Source organism: Neovison vison, chromosome 2, assembly GCF_020171115.1.
Source record: "Neovison vison isolate M4711 chromosome 2, ASM_NN_V1, whole genome shotgun sequence".
Classification (NCBI taxonomy): Eukaryota; Metazoa; Chordata; class Mammalia; order Carnivora; family Mustelidae; genus Neogale; species Neogale vison.
In genome coordinates, this window is record NC_058092.1 from 42,994,005 (window position 1) to 43,016,469 (window position 22,465).

The window sequence follows — 22,465 nt, forward strand, 5'->3', positions numbered from 1 at the left end:
GTGTTTGGGTTCTGAGTAAGACTTGACGCCCGGGCAGTAAGGAATGTCAGTGGTCAAGGTTGGTAAAGCTGCCTAACAGAAGTCCCGTGCTTTATATTATAATAAAACTGGGAAAGGGGGAGGAAAAAAGAGAATCCTGTGCTTCCACCATCAACACACTTGTTTAGCTGTCCTGTAACCTTGTGTTTCCTCATCTGTCTCCCTCCCAGGCTGTGAGCTCCTAGGTGACTGACCCTCAGGCGTCTCTGTATTCGCAGCGCCCACATCAGGGCCAAGTGCCCGGAACCCATGGGGCATGATTGTTGAATTCCTTCGAGAATTCACCTGACAGGTGTTAAGGAGTACCCACTCTGTGCCAGGCACTCGGCTAGGTAGAGAGTGCGACCTCCGCAGAATCCGATCTCTGCCTCTACAGCATTTGCAGTCCTTTTGGGAATTAAAGAAACACGGGGCCATGTGAGTCCAAACAGGATGACAACATGCGGTAAGTGCCGTGCATGGAAAGGAGTGGGGCTTGGTGAGACCCAGCGAAGGTGCTGCAGGGGGGATGGGTGGGACAGGCCCTTCTGAGGCAGGGACGTGGAGATGGCGATCTAAGGGAAGAGAAGGAGGAAGAGATGTAGGGTGCGGGGAAGCGAGTTGCAGGCAGAAGGAACAGCCTTGTGGAGATCCCGAGATGGGGGAGGGGTTGGTCTGGTCTACAAGGCCCGTGGGACTGGAGTGAGTGGGGCCTGGATGAAGTGGGGTGCTGGCAGGGGTGGATCAGGCAGGGCCTTGGAGATCAGGGGAAGAGTGAAAGGGTTTGTTGGAAATGCCGTGGCAGCCATGGAGGGTTTTTGGGTTAATGGATAGCACAGCCCAGGTGACTTTTCAGGAGGTGGTTCTGACCACGGGGTGTGGAGCAGGTGGGAGGGGAACAGGAACGGAAGCAGGGAGCCTGGTGAGGTGACCGTGGAGTCTGGACCTGTGCAATGGGGAGGAAGCTGGGTTGGATTTGGGGGGAAGAACCAGCCGCAGTCACTGATGGACAGGCTGGTGGTGGGAGTGGGAAGGGAATAATTAGCAGGGAGGCGTGAAGAACTGGGTGGATGGAGCTGCCGTTTATGGAGCAGCAGAAAGCAGAAGGAAATGGTTTGTGGGGTAAAATCATGGGCTGGCTGCACAGATTTGAGACTCGTGTTAAGCATCCAGAGGCTATGTCAAATAGGTAATTTGAGTGTGGGGGTCAGACGAGAGGCCTGGGAGTACTTGGGAGTGTCGGGCTTGCAGGGGGGACTTCAAAGCCTCGAGGATGGATGAGAGGAGCTCTGAAAAGCAGAGGAAGAGAGCCTGGAATGGAGGGGCAGAGAACAGGCAACAGCTGGGAGGAGGAATTCCAGAGGGAAAGGGGGATCAGCTGCTCTGTTGAGTGCATCAGCTGCGTGGAGAGAGGTCATGCAGAGCAGGAACTGAGTGTCCTTGGATTTAGCAACATGGAAGCTACTGGTGACCTTCACTGACTCAGTGAATGACTCAAAAGATGCATAAAGAGGAGACAAGAGCTAGAGTGGATTGAGGAGTCAGGGAAAACTGTGGATTGAGGAGTTCAGGAAAGCTTTTAGAGGGAGGGAGGCAGCCTTTCCGCAAGATCCTTGGGAGGCTGAGTCCTGAGAGACCTAAATGCTGCCTGTAGAAGAAGGAACTGAACTTGACAAAGCCCCTCCCCCACCCTGATGGGGGAGCAGAGGGTACAGCTGGAGGGAAAGGTGGGGAGGAGCTGGCTCACGGCTCAGTGCCCAGTAGTGGGGAATCCGATGACCTTGCCCCAGGAGACAGAACCCCCTACCCCCAACCAGCACACACAGGGGACTCAGAGATGTGTGTTCATGTCCCTCCATGCACAGAAGTCCTGGGAGGTGAGGATTCCAAACCCACAGCCTCAGAGCAAAGAAGGGCTCTCAGACACCACCTAGAGCTGCCAGCTCATTACACAGAGAGGGGCAAGGTCTGGCTCCAGGTCACCCAGCATGTCAGTGATAGGGAATAGGTGATCTCCACTGATTTCCAGTGGCCGTCCCCCAGTGAGTCAAGCGTGACTTCTTTCGCCCAGCACACAAGGTCTTTCCTGCTTGAGCAAGAACCCAGTCCCTCCCCAACATCTAGCACACACAATATGCGTAGCCAGGGGCAGTCCTCGCAATCACCCTTTAAAGTAGTTGTTAAGGTTCTCATTTTGCAGACCAGGAAACTGAAGCTCAGAGGAGTCTGGGCACCTGTCCTAGTTTGCCCAGCTGAGCCCGGATATCATCTCACGAGTGTCTCCACAGTTGTCTTTTCCCCCATGCTCTGCGCATTCACCATAAACAGCCTCTCTGGGAAGCCGTCCCTGTCCCAGGCCCTGAGTCACCTGGGAATCGGGTCACGTCCCCCAACACCAAATCACTTGTTTAAGTCACAAAAAAGTCCATTGAATGGGCCTGAAATCAGTGGTGCCCCGATGCCCCAGCAGCCCGGGCCACCACCTAATGACCACAGGGACCCCACAGGCACACTATTCCCAGGGCCCATTGCCCCAGGCCAGCCACCCACAGCAGGAGTGTGTGTCCCTCCCCCATTGGCACAGGACCCTCTCCGCTCCCAGCCCCAACTGCCCAAACCCCTGCCCCTCCTCACCTGGAGACCACCAGTGGTAGGATCAGCATCTTCAGCATCCGCATCAGGAGCTCCCCAGGAAACTGGAAGTAACTAATTTCCTGAAAATACAGCAAGAGCAGGGGTTATAGGAGGCTGCTTACAGTCTCCGAGCACTGTTTCACCTGTGCATTCCTGGGGAGCACAAGGACACGGAGGAAGCGACGGCTGGGGAGCCAAACAGACTTGGATTCTAATCTTGACCTCCTGTAACTAGCTGTGTAGCCTTAAGCAAGTTACTCAGCCTCTCTGAGTTTTTCCTCATCTTTACGTAAGGGTTGCAACCTCTTGGGTAGGAGCCTTTGGAGGCTTCAGTGTGAGGAGGCACAGAAAGCACCTGGCAGATGGGATGGGAGTCAAGGCTCTGTAATGGCGGTAAGTGGTGGCTCTCCCTGACATCTGCTCGGTCTGCCCGCCTGTTCGCGGTGTACGTGCATCTCCTGCAGCAGATGGTCAGTGACAGGAGGGCAGGGCTGGAGACTGTTCACACATTTACTCAGCCCAGGCTGGGCAGGCCTCATGCTGGGCACCCCAGAATGAATGCAGCCCCGTTCCTGCACCCAAGACTGCTCAGCCCGGTGTGTGAGGAGACTGACTCAGAGACAGAGCATGGCCTTTTTGAGTTTGTGCCTCCTTCTGCAAGGGGTACACCCATGGGTGCGGTTACCCCCAACACCACGCCAGGTCCCTGCCAGCCCCTTGCTGTGTGCACATGGAAAATGCTGAAGGAGAGCACATTGGCTGGAGTGGGTGGGACGCCACTCAATAAAGAGCCTTTACCCGCAGAGTTCTTGGCATTCAACTTCTGCACAGGCCACTAGGTTCATCCTACCCATGGGGCCTTGGATTGGGGGGCCAAGTCTGTGTCCCTTTCCCCCATCAGCTGTCTCCAGAGTCACAGGACCAGAACCTGACAGTGAAGTAGAAGGGCCCCTAAGCCCAGTTGACTTTGAATTTCAGATGAACAACAACTGAAATGCAAATTTAACTGAGTGTGTGGTTTTTAAATTTTTTAATTTAATTTAACTCAGTTTTGCTATTTCTGGCAAACCTAGCTTGAGGCTACTTTTCCGAGGGTAATGTTGTGGGTGAGGCTGGTACAGGGACTTTCAAGCACCATCCAAGTTAAATTTTTGTACTTGCAACCCTCTTTCTCTCCCTCCCTTCTCCTTCCTCCCTCCCTCACTTCCTTCCTTCCTAGCTTCCTTCCACTGGGAGCTAAACACTTGGTTAATGGTTTGATGCTTTGGAAAGCCCCAACTCATATAGTTTTGGTGCTGAGAAGGGGTTTTAAAGATCTTCTAGTTCAGCTGAGCCAAAAGACAGAGAGGACTTAGCGGTGATAGTGCAGGCCCAGAAATCAGGCCTCCTTTCCCATTCTACTATCATTTCCAGTGCTCCAGAAATCTTTATGAAATAAGGATGAATGGGAGAGAAACTTTTGAGCAAAAATGCCTTTATCCTCCCCTTACCTCGGATAGTAGTCTGGCTGTATATAAGATTCTTAGCTTGAAAGAATTTTCTCTCCAAATTTCAAAGGCATTTCCCTTTGTCTTCTGGATTCCAGTGCTGTGTATGTTTGGAGCCATTCTTTCTATCCCTTAGTGGAGACTTACTTCATTCCCTCAGAACCACTGAAGGATTTTCTGTTAATTTCCAGTTTTCTATAATTTTCATGGTGATGTACCACCGCCTGAGATTTTCTTCTTTTTTTAAAAAACAAAATTCATAGTGCTGTGCATACATTTCAATTCTGAGAACTTTCTTTTTTTTTTTTAAATAAAACCATTCAATCATTCATTCACTCATTTATCCTAACAGCATTTTTTTCCAATTTATTTATTTTCAGAAAAACAGTGTTCATTATTTTTTCACCACACCCAGTGCTCCATGCAAGCCGTGCCCTCTATAATACCCACCACCTAGTACCCCACCCCCCCACCCCCCACCACTTCAAACCCCTCAGATTGTTTTTCAGAGTCCATAGTCTCTCATGGTTCACCTCCCCTTCCAATTTACCCAAAAGCACATACCCTCCCCAATATCCATAACCCTACCCCCCTTCTCCCAACCCCCCTCCCCCCAGCAACCCACAGTTTGTTTTGTGAGATTAAGAGTCACTTATGGTTTGTCTCCCTCCCTATCCCATCTTGTTTCATGGATTCTTCTCCTACCCACTTAAGCCCCCATGTTGCATCACCACTTCCTCATATCAGGGAGATCATATGATAGTTGTCTTTCTCCGCTTGACTTATTTCGCTAAGCATGATACGCTCTAGTTCCATCCATGTTGTCGCAAATGGCAAGATTTCGTTTCTTTTGATGGCTGCATAGTACTCCATTGTGTATATATACCACATCTTCTTTATCCATTCATCTGTTGATGGACATCTAGGTTCTTTCCATAGTTTGGCTATTGTGGACATTGCTGCTATAAACATTCGGGTGCACGTGCCCCTTTGGGTCACTACGTTTGTATCTTTAGGGTAAATACCCAGTAGTGCAATTGCTGGGTCATAGGGCAGTTCTATTTTCAACATTTTGAGGAACCTCCATGCTGTTTTCCAGAGTGGTTGCACCAGCTTGCATTCCCACCAACAGTGTGGGAGGGTTCCCCTTTCTCCGCATCCTCGCCAGCATCTGTCATTTCCTGACTTGTTGATTTTAGCCATTCTGATTCGTGTTCAATTCTGAGAACTTTCTTATAGGCTCTGTGAAATTTTCTCTCCATTTTTTTCTGTTAGCTCTCTCAAAAACCCATACATATTAGAGAGCATGTTGGACATCTCCGACTTTCTTCTATTTTCATCTCATTTTATTTTACTTTCTGGGAGATTTCTGCAACTTTATCCCTAGCTACTGACATGTTTATCTTGCCTCATCGATTTTTAATTTCTAAAAATTCTTTCTTGTTCTCAGATTGTTCCTTCTTTTTGCATCCTGTTCTGTTTTATGGTCACTGTATCTTCTCTTACATCTCTGAAGAACTTAAGACAAGATTTTAAAATTTTTCTTCTATTTCCTGCATTGTCTCTGCTTCATTAGAGACCCTCTTTTCTGTTTCTTTAGTCCCTGTCTTTCTGTTAGAAGCTTTGACTTTGGCTTTCTCCTCGTATGTAAGTGTGAGGCGCTGAACTTACCTGTGCATGAATGGAAATCGTCAGGTGATGGCTCCTTGAAGACGGGTGATGGGTGACAGTCTGATTTGTTTACTCTGGATAGGGTGGGATGGGGGAAGAGATCTTTTTTCCGAGGCTCAGTGAGAAGTCTCTTCTCACCTCCACTAGGGGCTGAGGGTATGCTTAAGCCCAGCTGATGGTAGTCTTACAGGGATCCCACACTGCATTGCAGATGCCCAGTCATTTGCGGGACACATGTGCTTTATCACTTCCCCTCCCCCAACGCACACAGGTGGACCGATTTCCCTGTCAGGCTTCTCTGTGAGACACAAGCAGGTAGGGTGAGTGAGTGGGTGGGTGAGGAGTGCCCTGATTACATAGACTGGAGCAGACTGACAGGCTTTACTGCTCCAATTACAAAATTCCAACCAATGCCCCTGATTTCACCTCCTGGCTTCACCTGGTCTCCTGCAGCTCTTTGCACTTTCAAGTGCAGAAACTTTCTGGAGTTTTCCAAGCCAAACTGACATGGCATCTACTTCTATAGATACAGGCTTCAGCTTTCTGTGCTCTACTAAGTGAGATCATTCAACTCTATCCACTTGCCATCTTGCCTAATTTATGGTATTCCCTCAACTTCTTTTCTCAGTTGTCTCCTTTAATGTTCTCTTGGGAGCTTATATCTTTTTAAAAATTCCATAAGTATAATTTTAGTGGAATTCCAGGAAATAAAGGAAAATGGATGCAACTGTAAATTTACCATGGTTTAACTGGAATTCTCAAAATGATCTCTGTTTTTATTCATTTATTTATTTTTGGAGAGGCAGAGAGAGCATGCATGCACGAGCATGGGAAGGGGAGGGGCAGAGGGAGAAGGAGAGAGAGAATCCCAAGCAGGCTCACATGGGGCTTGATCTTACAACCCCGAGATCATGACCTGAGCTGAAATCAAGAGTTAGACACTTAACTGACTAAGCCTCCCGGGGGCCCCTCAAAATCATCTATATTTTTTCATGAGCTACTAGTTCCAAAAATCTGTGCTCTTGTAAGTTCTTTTCACAAGTAGGACATGCTTCCATTTTGCAAATTGTTTATGACTTTTGCCTGTTGCATAAGCTTGCAAAATAAGAAGGGTTTAGTTTCTGAGTCACAGGCGGAGATCATAGAAACAACTCCTGGATTTCCAAGTAGGATGCTGAGAAAGCCAGTTCTTGCCAAGTAACTTCTCTAAGACTCCACAGCCTTTCTTCAGTTTATCTGGCAGGTTAATCCAGACCGGAACACATTTGCATTTCCAAGCAGATGGGGCAGGCAGCTTTGGCAAAGGAGGCCCCAGATGAGCTTGGCTTTTAGTAAAAAGCATTCCAATTTGTTTTCACAAAATAATCTTCCTGCAGGAAATGTATTTGTTGTTGCTCAGGGAAATTAAAGAAAGTAGACTGCAGATTGTTTGTGTTGTTGCGTTTAATTCAGCAACAATTTGAGGGCTCGCTCTGCGACAAGCCTGAGCTAGACTCACATTTTGGCTCATGAAAGCCCATGTGATGTTCAGCAAGTCAAAATCTGCTAGGAGCTCCAGACACCTGCACAAAAGGCTCCGGAGCGGGACAGCCGGCAGCTGGTTACAGGGGAAGGCTGAGTGTGATGTGAGCGAGGGAGAAGAGCATTATTTCAGATGGGGGCAGGAATGGGAGAATTTTTGTAAGGTATGGAATATGAGCTGACTCTCGACACAGGTAGGCCTTGGACAGTCAGGTGAGGGAGGAGTCAAGTACCAGCTACTCAGCGCTGCTGTAGGCCAGGCACTGCTGAGCCCTTGTTTATGCTCCTGACAGTTCCAGCAGACATATGGTGCCCCCACTCCAGACAAGGAAAACGAGGCCCAGAAAGGAGAGAGGATTTTGCCAAAGGCCACACAGCCGCTTATGAGTAGAGACCAAGTTCAAGGCTCTGCAGCCTCCAGAGTCTAAGTCCCTCTCTTAATAGCTGAGAGTGGCTTAACAGTGTTAGCCTGGAAATAGGGGCTCAGTTTTCAGGGAGGGGATGTTTCCCTTTTCACGGAAGATGAAGTCTGACGCTTTAGCCCCAGGTAGGTCATCTTCGGTATTGGGGAGCTTCAGGAAGTGGAGGCTTGTGAAATAGAGGATCTTCCTGAAGCCCATTAACAAAGACTCTCTCCTCAAAGAGACATGACACTGGCCACCTGGGGCCCTCATTTTGGCCAGGCCTCATCCTTAGGTCTTGTCTTTGGCCTGCCTGGCTCAGTTAGAGCAAAAATCCTGCTATGTTCGTTTAGTGAGAATGACCCCTCTCTACCTTCGGCAAGAATCCCTCTACCCTCCCCGTCTCCTCTTAGCAATGCTCTCTCAGTTGGCCCCTCACTATGTTCCCCGTCTCTAAGCCCCAGCTGTCTTTGTTGTGTTCAGACTTGAGCCTGATCTCTCTCCCCTAGTCCATGGTCTTGACACCTATCCCAGTAGTCCTGAATGAAGTCTCCCTTACTGTTTTAACAAGGGTCAGAATCATGTTTTCTCCAGTGCCATACGAGTGTCCCTCTCTGTCCTGTGGGAGATGGGTGCTGAGAGGGAAAGGGGCCCTTGCTCAGACAAGGCATCGCCACCCTTGTGGTTGGTTACACAGGCCGGAACCCCGGGGGCCTGCGCTGCTTCCCAGCCCCATAGCCAATGCACCCCCACATCCTGAGGGTTCCTTTTCTGGAAACAGGTCCCACATGGGCCCCGTTCATCCTGCTGTCAGGTCTCACCCCTGTAAATACCTCTTTGCCTGACCCCTGCTGGCCCACGACTTCCTCATCCTGCACTCTGCACCAGAGTGATCTCTCCAAACTGAGTGAGATCTGATCATTTCACTCCCCTGCCCAAAGCCTTGCGCGGTGGGGCCAGGCCCCTGAGGGCCCCTGGGCTCCATCCCTTACCTCAAAATATGTCCCCCTGCTGCTGTGAACGGCCTGCTCCACACATGCCCAGGTCTTTTATGGCCCTGCGTCTCACTCCAGCTCTTCCTTCTGCTCAGGATACCCTTCCTGGTCTCTCTCCACCTGAGCTACTGTGGGAGGTGTTCTCTGATGCCTGCTTTGCGGTCTTCCGAGACCCCGTTCTCCCCGCTCCCATGCGTCTTCACCCTGTGCTTATTCTAATGAGATGCCCTGTCCTCTTGCTTACCCGGTGATGCTGTCTGTAACTACTTCCCCTGCCATTATACCACCTCTCACTCTAGCCCCACAGTGTTTCATCACACCCATGCTACAGATAAGAAGACTGAGACTCAGAGAGGCAAAGTGACTCCTCCACTCTCATGTCACTAGGGAGCCACAGAGTGGGACTATGATTCCCAGATCCCTCAGGCCCACATACTCCTCCTCGGCGGGGACCCTGAGAAGCTCTGGGTGGCTGACCTGTGGTGAGAGGCGACGGGTCCTCAGGAAGAAGCCGAGAAGGCAGCCCACGGTGACAGACAGCACAGACAGGATGAGTAGTCCATTTCTCTTGCACACGTCCTTCCCTCGTGCCAGGATGGCACCTGGCACCATGGTGAGCCCAGCCTGCTGGCCCGGGGCACGGTACCATTCCATGCACGTGAAGCCAGCCGGGGTCACAGGGTCCCAGCCAGGGGCTCTGGCTGCTCAGCAGGCTGGGGGAGCAGTTGCTAAGCACCGGTCACCAGCCCCACGGCCATGGCCTGCATGGCTGTCCCAGAGGGAAGCCACAATCCTATTACCGGCTGCATCATTAGGAGCCAGAAACAGATTAGGGCCTGGGAAATTAGAGCAAGCCACGTGGTCTGGGGTTTTGGACCTCAAAGCCAAGTGCACCTCTTAAACAGGGGAGAGGCCCAGAGATTTGCTTGGTTGATTTGATTTTTACCCGTACTTTATTCCAGAAAGAGCTGAAGCAAAGCAATAATTAGGCATTACTGTGTACCAGGTGCTATTCTAGAAGCATATTACTTACACTAACACATTTAATCCTAATAACCAGTTCCAAGAAGCAATTACTAGGAGTATCATTTTACAGATGAGGACACTGAGACAAAGGGCATGCGCTGTATGCCAGGCCCATTCACTTGCTTGACCTGTGGCAGTTGTAGGGGTCATTGCGACAACCCTAAGATTTCAACGATTGCTATCCTGAAAGGGAGATCGAGACCCCAGGAATTAGAGTCTTCTGGTCGTGGTCACAGAGCTCACAGTAGCAGAATGGAATTCAGGCCTGTGATGGTTTGATTGGCGCCCCAGGGACAGATAGATGGCTTCAGAAGTGCTTAGCAGTATCGTGGGGCCTGTAGGCTCTGAGTCCAGTGCACCTGGGTTCAGACTCGGGGCCTACCATTCACTGTGACGTGTATTCCTCACTGTTGCTTCAAGCCTGAAGCTGGGACTCTGCAGGCTCTCAGGGCCTGTTATTTTAAAAAATGACACAGCCCAAGGGACCTATTCAAGTCCCAGCTCTGCCATTGACCAGCTGGGTGGTATGACCCTGGGCACGGTGCCTCAGTTTCCCCATTCATAAGACAAACATAATAATGGTGTCTGCTTGGTTGGGGCTGGTGCGGCGTCCCATCCCAAAATTCTTTGTGAAAGCAGGGCTGAACCGTGCTGGGCGGAACAGGGGAGAGGGCTGTGAGGATCACTGTCCACATTTAGCAATTTTTTGAGAAAAGCTTGCTCTTTCTCGTGGCCTGGACTGCCCTTTAAAGCTAGAGGGAATTAACTCTAGTCTGTTTCCTGGGGAGTTTGTAATCTCATTAGGGGCAGTCAGGCAGCAGCAGGGAGTGCAGTCTGTCGTAGGGGGTTGTGCAGGGGGGAAAGGGCTGCCTCCCTGACACAGGGAACAAGGACGGTGGAGAGGATGGGGCCAAGGAACCGCTGGGTCCAGGCCGAGGGGGCCGGGTGTAGGCCCTAAGCTAGGCACAGAGTTCCCAACTGGGAGGGGACCCTTGGATATTGGTCCCAACCTAACCAGCTCTGTGACGGCACCCTCTCTGGGCCTCAGTCTTGCTGGCCTTTGAATGAGAGAAGCAGGGGGTGTGGGGGACCTGACTGACTCAGTCAGTAAAGCATGTGACTCTTGATATCAGGGTTGTGAATTCGAGCCCCAAATTGGGAATGGAGCCTACTGAGAAAATAAGTAAAAAGTCTAAAAAAAAAAAAAAAAAAAAAAGAATGAGAGAACCAGGCTGAGTGCTTTCTAAGGACCCCTCTGTTCAATAAGCCAAACTTCTGAAGGCCCTGCCCTTTGCTGGTCATTTTGGGGAGTAAGGGTAGAGTGACTACAGGTCTGTGAGGTATGTTTTCTCCAACTCTGATTCTTAAAACCAAGAATTTTCTGACACACCTTCTACTCCAAGAAATGCCTCATTTTCCAGTTAATCAGTTGGTTTAGTTACTGTCTAAAAGAGAAAATATTCTCTTTTATTTGGATATTTGGATTTGTGTGTGTGTGTGTGTGTGTTTAAAGATTTTATTTATTTATTTGACAGAGAGAGAGATCACAAGTAGGCAGAGAGGCAGACAGAGAGTGAGGGGGAAGCAGGCTCCCCGCTGAGCAGAGAGCCTGATGTGGGGCTTGATCCCAGGACCTGGGTTCATGACCTGAGCCAAAGGCAGAGGCTTTAACCCACTGAGCCACGCAGGTGCCCCTGGATTTGTGTTTTAATCCATGTCCAGGCCTGGCCCTTAGCCACGCCACTGATGCAGGTGTGCTTTGCTCTCCATGTCAGCCTCAAGACTCTGACTCCCAAGGTGACCCCACAATGGCTTCTGTCTCCCATCCTTTCCCCTCTGACAGTACCACCCCCTACCTCCCAGACTCCAAGCCTTTTTTCCTGCTGTTCCCATTGTCTTCAACAGGCAAAATTACAACTCATTCAAGCAAACGTTTTTACAGCACCATGTCATGCCACCCGTGCTGGGTACTAGGGACACAGCAACGTGTTGACACAGTACTTGCCTTCAGGAAGCTTGTAAGAAAATTGAGGGGGCTCTAAAAGAAGAGCAGTTCACACTCACATGTAAGTGACTGAGAATGAGCTTACTAAGGATATTTGCGAATCAAATCGAAAAGGTCCTAGATAAGAACCCGTTAATAGCTCCCTGTTGCCCACAGACTCAGTTGCCTTACAATGTTACAAGATATGCGAAAATTTTTTCAGTAATTAGAAACAAGTTGGGAAATGCTGATTGAAACAAAGTTAAGTGGGTTTTTTACTCCAGAACAATTCAAAGTCAGACTGCTCAAGTTCAAATTTTCGGTCTACATGACATTGGGCAAATCGCTTATCTTCTCTATAAAATAGGAATAATACCACAGTACCTAGCTGATGGGATTGTGATGTGGGTCAAATATGGTGATGCGAGCTAAGTGCTCAGAGCATTGCCTGGTGCCTTGCAGACACTCACAGGGAGTTACTGTCCGTTTCATTGTTTAGTTTTGCGATACTGACGTATGTTGGAGGAAGTCTCTAAGTGCGGATGCAGAACCTCAGCCCTCTTCTGAAGCAGAGACGTCCATGGGTCTAGTGTTTGGGAAACACAACTTTGGAACACTCCAGCCTCTGGGATGAAGTCCTTGCTCCTTAGAGAAGTGTTCGAGGGCCTTGGGCTTGCATGTGCTTATCTCCCCAGGACATCACCTCTTTGCACCGACAGATGTGGAGCTTTTCGGACACCACCCAAGTGAGTCTCTCAGCCCCACATCTCTCTCCGGCCTTCCCCCCTGTGCCCACGCTGTTTCCTCTGCCTGGAATGTCCTTTCCTCTGACTCCAAAAGCACAGGTCCAGTGTCCCGTCGACTTTTAAGTCTTCCCCGACTCTCCTAGATACAGCATTCCTTCTCTTCCTCCTGCTCAGACCCTTCTGCAGTCGCCACCTGCGCCATAACCCTGGCTCCCTTCTAAGTGGCTCTAACAAGGAACTATTTATGACAACGGGTGAAGTTTCTGTTTGTTACCACGTCGCTTGATGGATCACCTTCGAGGACATACTGTGGGGTCGGGGGGCACCCCAAGGAGCAAGGAGTTGCCCTCCAGAGCAGCTGAAACTGATGGGCAGCAGGAAGTCTGCGAGATGCTTCCTGGGCAACTTGAGCTGCACAGATTAAGATGCTATGGGCAGAGAAGACAAAACAGTCTTGTCAAAAATTAGCCCCAAGTCACAAGTCCCCAGTGCAGCCACCCTGCTCTGTGGAAGTGAGTTTGTAGGCAAGCTCTTTCCACCAGGGCAGCTCTGTGTTGGGTGTGATGGGGCAGGGGCCGCAAGATAGATTTTGCTAATGATTGATGGCACTCCAGCACCAGCAGAGGGATCTACTCAGCCCGGGGAGGCAGGGGTGGGAAGGTTTCCTGGAGGAGGGGTCACTTAGAGACCTGAATGTGCCAGGAGTTAACCCAAGAAAGGGGATGCTAGTCAGGGGGACAGGCAAGAGGAGAGCCTGTTCTGAAAGAGGTTCCCAGGTTGGAAGTGTAAGGGCTGGTTCTGGAGCCTGCCATGGAATAGTGTCCTGGAGTGGCCGGCGGGCCTGGGACCTCACCTCACCCACCACGTATCAAAATAAGTTTGGGTCGAGCTGTCTGAGCTCCTAGCTGGGTTTTGGTGATGACAGCTCTGGTTTGTTGGCTGCTTTCCAGAGACATACCAGAGGCGCCTTAACCTCCTCCCTGACATGCCTTCCCAGCCTACTACAGGCTGGGTCCTTCTGGGAAGGTTTTCTGTGGACAGCTTAGCCGTCTTGGTGTGGATTCCTGCGAGCGTTAGTCACTGGGGGGCTGTCCTGACCTCTGCTGAGGCTGGTCCTTTCCCTTGTTTGCTTCAGACAGAGGGTAAAGTGATGGTCATGGCGCCTTCCGGCCCCTCCTATCTAGACTGTTCATCTCTAGAAACTGGATCTGAACACCCATGAAACCACTTAGCTGCTGTTTGTTGAACATCTCCTATGTGCCAGGTTCTGTCAAAAAGCCATGTACCGGAGGGAACCAATGAGCACTCTGGCCCTTCTTCAAACACTCACAGTATCAATCAGGTGCTGGGTTACAGGGTGAGGGCATAGATTCTGGATATGGGCCATCTGATAAAATGGTACTGGTCACAGTATTTACATTCAGATTAATGACAAAGTTTAAAATTCAGTTCTTTGGTTGCAGGAACCACATTATAAGGGCTGAAGGGCCATGCATGGCTTGCAGCCACCATATGGAGCAGCACAGCTACAGAACATTTCCCTTATCGCCACAATGAGCCAGATTCAAGTCTCAGATCTTCCTTTTGGAAGCTTATGACTTTGCCCCAAAAGTAAACCTCTCGGAGCCTCTTTCCTGCATCTATGAAAGCCCGTGTTCTTTACACTGCATCACACCTCCATTTGTTTGAATACAACAGCTGGGGCAAGATAGAAAGTTATAACCCCAGCAAGTTCAAATTAAGATTCCAAGTTAGTTAGGACTCTTGATAGCAAATAACAGGAAACTGAATCAAACTGCTTTAGGTAAAAAAGGAATTTATAAGCAGGCTGATAACATAATTTGTGGAACCCATGCAGATGGAACATGTGGAGATTTTTGTTCAAAAAGCAGGAAAAAGGTGCATTAAAGGTCCTAAAATATGAAGCTTTTTTTCTTTCTTCTGTAGTCTCTTAACTTACTATGGTGGTTTGGGTTTGCTATTTAATATCATTCTTAAATAATACAAACTAAAAATTTAGATTACTAACATGAATTTTTCCATTCATCTTTATATTTGCAGGGCTAGTTTTTCTTTCTTTCTTTCTTTTTTGTTTTAAGATTTATGCATGTATTTGAGAGAGAGAACATGAACAGGGGGAGGGACAGAAGGAAAGGGAGAATCCTGCTGAGCAGAGAGCCCGACGTGGGGCTCGATCCCAGGACTCTGGAACCATGACCCTAGCTGAAGGCAGACGCTTAACCCACTGAGCCTCCCAGCGCTCTACAGTGCCAGTTTTAAATGCAAACATAAGAGAATCTATCTTGTATGCAGAATGACCAAAATTACACAATTTGTATTTAGCAGTACGTGTGTGTGTGTGTGTTTTGTACTTAACCAGAACAGTGCAAACACCATATGAAACTAATTCAATGATCTTTATTTCACCTCTTGATACATATACATTCTTCCAATGCATTCTCTACCTTTGGCTTGTTGTGGAAAATCTGAAGCAACCAAGGAAACTCAAGCGGCACTCGGAAATCAGGGAGAACACAGCTTTATTATTGCTGGCAGGTTCAGCGGGATCGTTTCCCAAAGGTTGAGGACCTGACAGGGTTAGGGGTGGGTTTTTATGGTTACAGGTGTTGGGGGACGGTAACAGGATGTTTCCGCGGTCTCTCAGGGCCAATTGGCCCCCTTCGTGTGGAAGTATAATTTATATGGAGGCATCTCAGAAGAGTGCTAAGTCTTCCCGGGGGACTTGTTTTTTCTTAACCAAACAGGATGGCCATTTGGTCTTTTCTTCCCCCTCAGCAGGAGCAATGGTGAGCAGCAGACAGGAAGGGGCTGGGGCCCAGGGGTCTCTATCCACCTGAGGCTTACTGGTGAGTAAGGAAGAACTGAGAAGCAGAGGAAGTATATGGGTAGCCCTGTCTTTCCTTTCTCTTCTGCATCATTTTCAGTATTGGCAGTTGGCTAGCGCAGGGAAGTTACACCGGTGAGAAAGGATGTGATAAGGTTCCTTGGCTGTTTGCCGTCTTTGAATGCCATCGTCTCCTTTCTGTGTTCAAAGCAAGTTCTGGTTTGAGGAAAGCACGGTTTCTCATGGCTCACAGCGCCCCTGCTCACTCAGTTATAGACATAACATGCTTTCCTTGGACTTGGCTTTGAGTCTTGCTGAACGTCCACGTGTTGCCAGTTAACAGAATTCTGAGCTCAGAGAGCGCCGCAGACGCTAATAAGAAACTGGAGGGACATCTATACTGTACCTGCCTTCTCTGCTCATGTGATGCTCCACTGGCGGGCCAGACTCTGCTTGTGAACCGTAAGTTCAAAGATAAAATTATTAAGAATTCAGAGATGGTGATGAAAGAGCATTAAACCAAGCACAGGACCCTTCAGCTGCCTGTGGAACCAATCCTGTTTGTAAGACACGAGGGTGAGGCTTGCACAGAACCCATGGGCAGAAGCAGAGCTGGGCTGCAAAGACCATCTGGACGAGGTGCTCAGTTGTCAGCAGAATTCTCTCTCTCCTTTCTGCATGCCTGATCACTCACTGCTTCTGCTCCCAGCATGTTTGCTAACATATAACATGTAAAGTAGTGATTAAGAGCACAGATTCGAGAATTAGATGACTTGTGTTTGCATGTGTGACTTCGGACAACACATCCTGCGTCTCAGTTTTCTCATATGGCATATTGATATCTACACTTTCCCTTGATGGCAGCAGGCACCTGCACCCCAACGCAGCCCTGCCCTGCCCCACAGCAGGCACAGAAGACACTGCAGGCCACATCTGGTCCATGGGATTTCTCTCTCCTTTTCAGACCACACAGACACTAAAGTCAGGGATCCAGGGTTCAAAAGCTAGACCTAGAGTCCACAGGGAGCCCCAGAGATATTCTGCTCCACTCTCTGAGGCTCAGAGAAGGAAAGAAGCCCAGGTAGGGCCACTTGGAAATCAGGTGCCAAGTCAGGAACAGACCTGGGGTCTCTACCTTCCTACTCAGTCCTCCCTAAACCCGGGAACGTTTCTCAAAGAGTCCTGTCATTGGCTGTTAGTCTTCAGCTTCTGTCTCCTTTATGGTGCAGAATTGCCCCCACCCCTTAAGCCCGCCTGGAACTGAGTAGACCCTCTCCCCTCTCCCGGAGCCACACCCTCCACTGCCACCACCTCCCCTATGACCCGAGTTCAGGTTGCTCTCTGCTGCCTCTGGTGGCTAGGCACTCATGTCCTTTGGGAAGGTGGGAAGGTGCTAAGGTTAGCGACTGCTGAATCGGGGAGACAAGATGGGAGTGGGAGGGGTGGGGGTTGGAGGGAGAGGGACACAGGATAGCTGTCTACAGAGCCACAGTGGCTGGTGGCTGGAGAATGGATGATCTTGGACCCTGGAAGGCCACAGATGTTTGGAAATCAGATTAAGGAATTGAACAAGAAATGGACTGAGCCTTGTTTTCTGGAAAAAATCAAGAGGAGAGCTGGCGATGCATGGAGGCTTGGGGCAGAGGGTGACGGAGTCAGGAGAAGGGCAAAGATTCAGGTTCATGTTCTGACACTGAAACATGCAAACAGGAAGTCATTTGACCTCCCCAAGCCTTGGCTTTTTCAACTCAGAAATGACTCCTTGCTTCATGAGGCCATAAAGAGGCCATGGGGCGGGCAAACAGCATGGGGGAAGCAAGGGTCTGGGTGCCAGAGAAATGGGGATTTAAACCTCAGCCCCACCATTAATTAGCCATGCAACTTTTAGCCATGTTGCTTCACTGCTCTGGATCTCTATTTCCTTGTCCACGAAATGAGATTAATTATACCTAACTCATTGTGGTTGGGAAAGTTTAGAATCTTATGTGAAAAATCATTAATGGGCTTGGCATGTAGTAACTGCTCAGTAAATGGTTGCAAGATATAGAGACCTCAATTAAGAAAGCTCAAGCTGAAAGAACAATTTATTCAAAAGCTCTTCCACCTCCCCTCCTTCCCCCTGCATCACGATTTCTAAGACCTGCCCAACTCTTCAGCGTTTTGGAATATGACAACCGTGAATGTTTGACAATACAATGGGCTACCTCTGGAAGTAGTAAACTCCTTGTTCCCAAAGAAACACAATCAAAAGCTAGATGATGTTCTGAGGGCACAGAGCAGGAGGGCTTCAAACCACTGACGGAATGGGGCTGAGGGAAGGAAGGCACTGGGCCCTCAATCATCTTTTCCAGACCCTCTCTCCCAGGGTGCCTGCCCACCCCCAGATCTAGGAGTGGGCGGTGACCCCTGAAAACACTCATCTGGGCAAGACTAAGGAAAACCCGGGCTGAGAACCAGTCATGAGGGAAGCTGAGATACACACAGGCCCTCCCCATCATCCCACAGGCCCGTGTTTGGATCACTTCCCTTTCTTGGAGCCGAGGGAAGGGGAAGGGGCTGATTCTGCAGGAAAATATGGTGCAGATGGCTGGCCAGTGGAACCACTGCATCAGAGCTTGGCTAAAGAAGGATTTGCAATGATCAGATTGGAGAATCTTCAGACCAGAGATGGGCCTTCTCGAAGGCAGGAATGAGGAGTTCAGGAGAGCGGCTCATTAGCCCTCCTTCCTGGATTTTCTCAGGTCCCTAGACCACACCAGAGCTGGCACAACCACAGACTGGTCGTCTGATTAAGTGATTCTCTGCTCTAGGAGGGAGGGGTACAGCCCCACTTCTTGGGGGGCCATGGCAGAATGTCTGAGAGAGGTTTTGCTTTAAAAAGCACAATTTTATTTTTGGAAAATAAACACAAATCCTCTCTTTTTTAACTCCAGGAACAACAGAGTAAAACTCAATAAAACCTTCTTGGCTAGGGGCGCCTGGGTGGCTCAGTGGGTTAAGCCGCTGCCTTCGGGTCGGGTCATGATCTCAGGGTCCTGGGATCAAGTCCCACATTGGGCTCTCTGCTCGGCAGGGAGCCTGCTTCCTCTTCTCTCTCTCTCTGCCTGCCTCTCTGCCTACTTGTGGTCTCTCTCTGTCAAATAAATAAACAAGATCTTTAAAAAAAACCAAAAAAAAAAACCAAAAAAAAAAAACCTTCTTGGCTAGTGGAGCTCTTTCTACCTAACCCCATCGGCCAAGAAAATTCCCAAGGTCAGGAGAGAGGAGACTGTTGCCCTGTAAAGTCCACATCTTTATCTCTGGGAAGTGTGAAATTTTTCTGTTTCTCTGAAGAAGGTATGTGTTCAAAAGGGTCAAGTACTCGGATCTAGACTAAGCCAAGTTTTACAGAGGAGGGAAGAGAGGCCAGCAAAGGAAAAGGGCTTACCTAAGGTTAATAGTAAACTGGCTCTGACTTGTAATTAAATCTCATTTTATCTCACTGTTAAGTCCAGAGCTTATTAATGGCTGATTGGTTGATGGTGAATGTGGCACTTGAGGCTGACAATATCGGCAACAGTGCTAAGAATGATTATTTATTAGCTCAAGAATCAAGAGGTCAAGATTCGAAATTAACTCCTTTTGGGTTCAGTAAGGCTGCCTTGACTCCCTGACCACTGACAGCATCCAAACTCTGAGGAGGGTTATGGGTCAGGGTGATTTTGTGTTAGCAAAGGAGTGTTGTGTTTCCCTTGGCCCCAAGCTATGAACAATAAAATCTAAGGATGCCACAATTAAGAAGGGAGGTCTTGACCATCTCATGTGCTGATTCTTTAAAACAAGAGCGGTGGGGCACTTGGATGGCTCATTCAGTTAATCATCTGCTTTCAGCTCAGGTCCTGATTCTGGGGCCCCAGGATCAAGCCCTGCATCCGGGAGTCTGGCTCGCTCTCTCCCTCTGCCCCTCCCCTCAGGCTCATGCTATCTCTCTCTTTCTCTTTCACCCTCTCAAATAAATAAAATCTTTAACAAAAATAAGAGTTGTTATTTTATTTATTTTCTCTTTTGTTTTGTGTCTTACCATTCCATTCCAAAGCAATCATTCCATTGCTTTTCTGTATAGATTTTACTAAATTATTTGTTTTTGAACTTACGTAAACTGAATCACATTGAATTTTTTTCACTCAACATCATGCTCTTGAGATTCAATGTCATTAAGTGTAGCTGTAATTTATTTTTTTTAAAGATTTATTTATTTATTTATTTATTTTAAGACAGAAGAGAGAGAGCGTGCGTGCCCACATTGGGGAGGAGGGGCAGAGGGAAAGAGAGAGAATCCCAAGCAAGATTCCCCGATGAATGCGGAGCCTGATGTGGAGTTCAGTCCCACGACCCTGAGATCATGCCCCAAGCTGAAATCAAGAGCCAGAGGCTTAACCAACTGAGCCACCCAGGGGCCCACTGTAATTTATTTTTTACTTTGCTCTATAGCATTCCATGGTATGAATGGAATATTATTTATTTGCCATATCTTGTTGATGGACACTTGTGTTTTTTTCCAATTTTTGACTATTATGTACAATGTCACTATAAACATTCTTGGATGTTTACATTGTGTGTGCAAGACTCTCTAGGTTATATACTTAGCAGCAGGATTACTAGGTCATTAGGCTATTCAGATGTTCGACTTTACTAGGTAATACTACCTGTTTTCCTAATTACTTTTACCAGTTGTTGCATTCATCCACAATGTGTGAAAGTTCCCACACTGCTCCACATGCTCTCCAACATTTGGTATTAATTACTTTTTAACTCTTGTCAATCTGGCAGGTATGAAATAGTATTACATTATAGAGTATATCTGCATTCCCCTGACTACGGAAATTAAATACATTTTTAATATGTTTGTGACCCATCTGTGTTTCCCCTTCAGTGAAATATCTTCTCATTCCTTTTGTCCATTTTTATTTGGGTTGTTTTTTCTTTTCTTTCTTTTTTTTTTTTTTAAGATTATTTATTTATTTATTTGAGAGAGAGACAGTGAGAGAGAACATGAGAGGCGAGAAGGTCAGAGGGAGAAGCAAACTCCCCATGGAGCTGGGAGCCTGATGCGGGACTCGATCCTGGGACTCCAGGACCGTGACCTGAGCCGAAGGCAGTTGCTTAACCAACTGAGCCACCCAGGCGCCCCTGTTTGTCTTTTCATATTGATCTTCATATATTCTACATGTTAACACATTATTTATAAAAGTTTCCCTGTTGATGGCTTATCTATATCTTTAGATATAATTTTTAATATAATCAAATTATCGATCTTTTTCTTTATGATTTGTTTTTGTCCCTTTTAAAAAATCTTTCCTACCCTAAGAAAGTTACCTTTCTATAAAGTTGTGTTTTACTTTTCTCATATGGTTCTGACTAGCCTGGTTAAAGACTAATGTAAGAGTTAAAAATTATGTTTTCCTTAAGGTCAGCGAATTGTCCCAGTACTACATGTTGTAAAATCTATCGTTTCACCTTGAACTAAATGCCTTCCCTGTAATAAAACCAAGTTCAGTGTATTTTGGGGTTCTGTATATATTTGTCAACACCACTCTGTCTTAATGACTGTAAGTTTATCATTCTTTTTTTTTTTTTTAAAGATTTCATTTATTTATTTATTTGTCAAAGAGAAAGAGAGCACAGCAGGGGGAGCCAGGAAGAGGGAGAAGCAGGTTCTCCACTGAACAGGAAGACCGATATGCAGGACTCAATCCCAGGACCCTGGGATCATGAACGGACACGAAGGCAGACGCTTAACCGAGCCACCCAGGCCTCCTGTAACTTTATAATTCTTGACACTTTGCCAGGTAAGTCTCTCTTTTTCTTCCTCTTCAGGAATGTTTAAGTTTTCAATAAAGGCACTCAAAAACTTAGGGAAAAAAGTTGTCATGTTCCAGAAAAAAATTCTTATTTTTATTGTAATTGCATGGAAATTATTGATCAATTTGATAGATTTGACATCTTTATGATATTGACTTTTCTAATTCATGAGCATGGTGTATCTTTACATTTATTTAGTTTTGGTTTTTTTTTTAAGATTTTATTTATTTGACAGATAGAGAGAAAGCACAAGCAGGGGGCAAAGGAGAAGCAGACTCCCCCCTGAGTAGGGAGCCTGATGCCAGACTCAGTCCCAAGACTCCATGACCATGACCGGAGCTGAAGGCAGATGCCCAGCCATCTAAGCCACCCAGGTGCCCCAACTTTTGGGTTTTTTTAAATACATATGTTCCTTAACTTCTCAGCATAAGTTTTTCCTATTTATCTTTTGTTAATTTTTTAAAAAAAGCTTTATTTAGGCATAATTTACATATTGTATGATTCATCCCATTTAAACATACAGTTCAGTGGTTTTTAGTAAATGTACTGGGTTGTACAATCATCAGCACAATCCAATCATAGACCATTTCCATTGTCCCCAAAAGACTCATCACGCCCATCTTTAGCCCATCCCTGTTCCCACTTCCATCCCCAGACGAAGACCCACGTGCTGCCTGTCTCCATACATTTGCCTTTTCTGGATACTTTTTGTGTTTGTGGACTTTTTTTTCCATTTGCCTTCTTTCAGTTAGGGTAATATTTTTGAAGTTCGTCCATGTTTGTAACATGTTCTCATTACTTCATTCCTCTTACCGGTGAACAGTATTGCAGGGTATGGATAGCATACATTTTGTTTTTCAGATTACTGTTGCTATGAACTTTCCCATACAAGTCTTTCTGTGGACACATGTTTTCATTTATCTTTAGTAGATATCTACAAGCCAAATTACTAGGTTGTTAAACATAAATTTATGTCTAACTTTTAAGAAACTGCCAAACTATTTTCTAAAGTGGATACACCATTTTAAATGCTGCCAGCAATGTATAAGTGTTCCAATTTCTTCACATCAGCTCCCACAGCTATTACTGTCTGTCTTTCTGATTATGGCCATCCTAGTGGGTACCAAGTGGCCTCTCCTTATGGTTTTAATTTGCATTTTCCTCAGGGCTAATGATGCTGAACACCTCTTAATGTGCTAATGAGCTCTTTATATATATTCTTTGGTGAACTGTCTATTCAAATCTTTTGCCTATTTAAAAAGTTGGGTTGTCTTCTTCTTGAGTTGTGAAACTTCT

General features: G+C 47.5%; 1 protein-coding gene and 1 long non-coding RNA gene across 3 annotated transcripts in view; one reads left to right on the forward strand and one right to left on the reverse strand.

Moving 5' to 3' along the window:
* Positions 1-9,381, reverse strand: part of SLC1A7 (solute carrier family 1 member 7) — a 44,261-nt gene extending 34,880 nt beyond the window's left edge. The window contains exons 1-2 of one of the 2 annotated variants that reach the window (XM_044236411.1): positions 9,205-9,381; positions 2,653-2,732 (exon numbers count right to left, since the gene is read on the reverse strand). In XM_044236411.1, the coding sequence (XP_044092346.1) occupies positions 2,653-2,732; positions 9,205-9,381 (257 nt within the window). The remainder of the gene's footprint in view (positions 1-2,652; positions 2,733-9,204) is intronic. The other variant, XM_044236413.1, reaches the window with a different exon arrangement.
* Positions 446-20,986, forward strand: LOC122898704. The gene is made up of 3 exons (XR_006383029.1): positions 446-484; positions 12,237-12,483; positions 20,950-20,986. It is a non-coding gene; the product is annotated as an uncharacterized LOC122898704 (long non-coding RNA).
* The last annotated feature ends 1,479 nt before the right edge of the window (positions 20,987-22,465 follow it).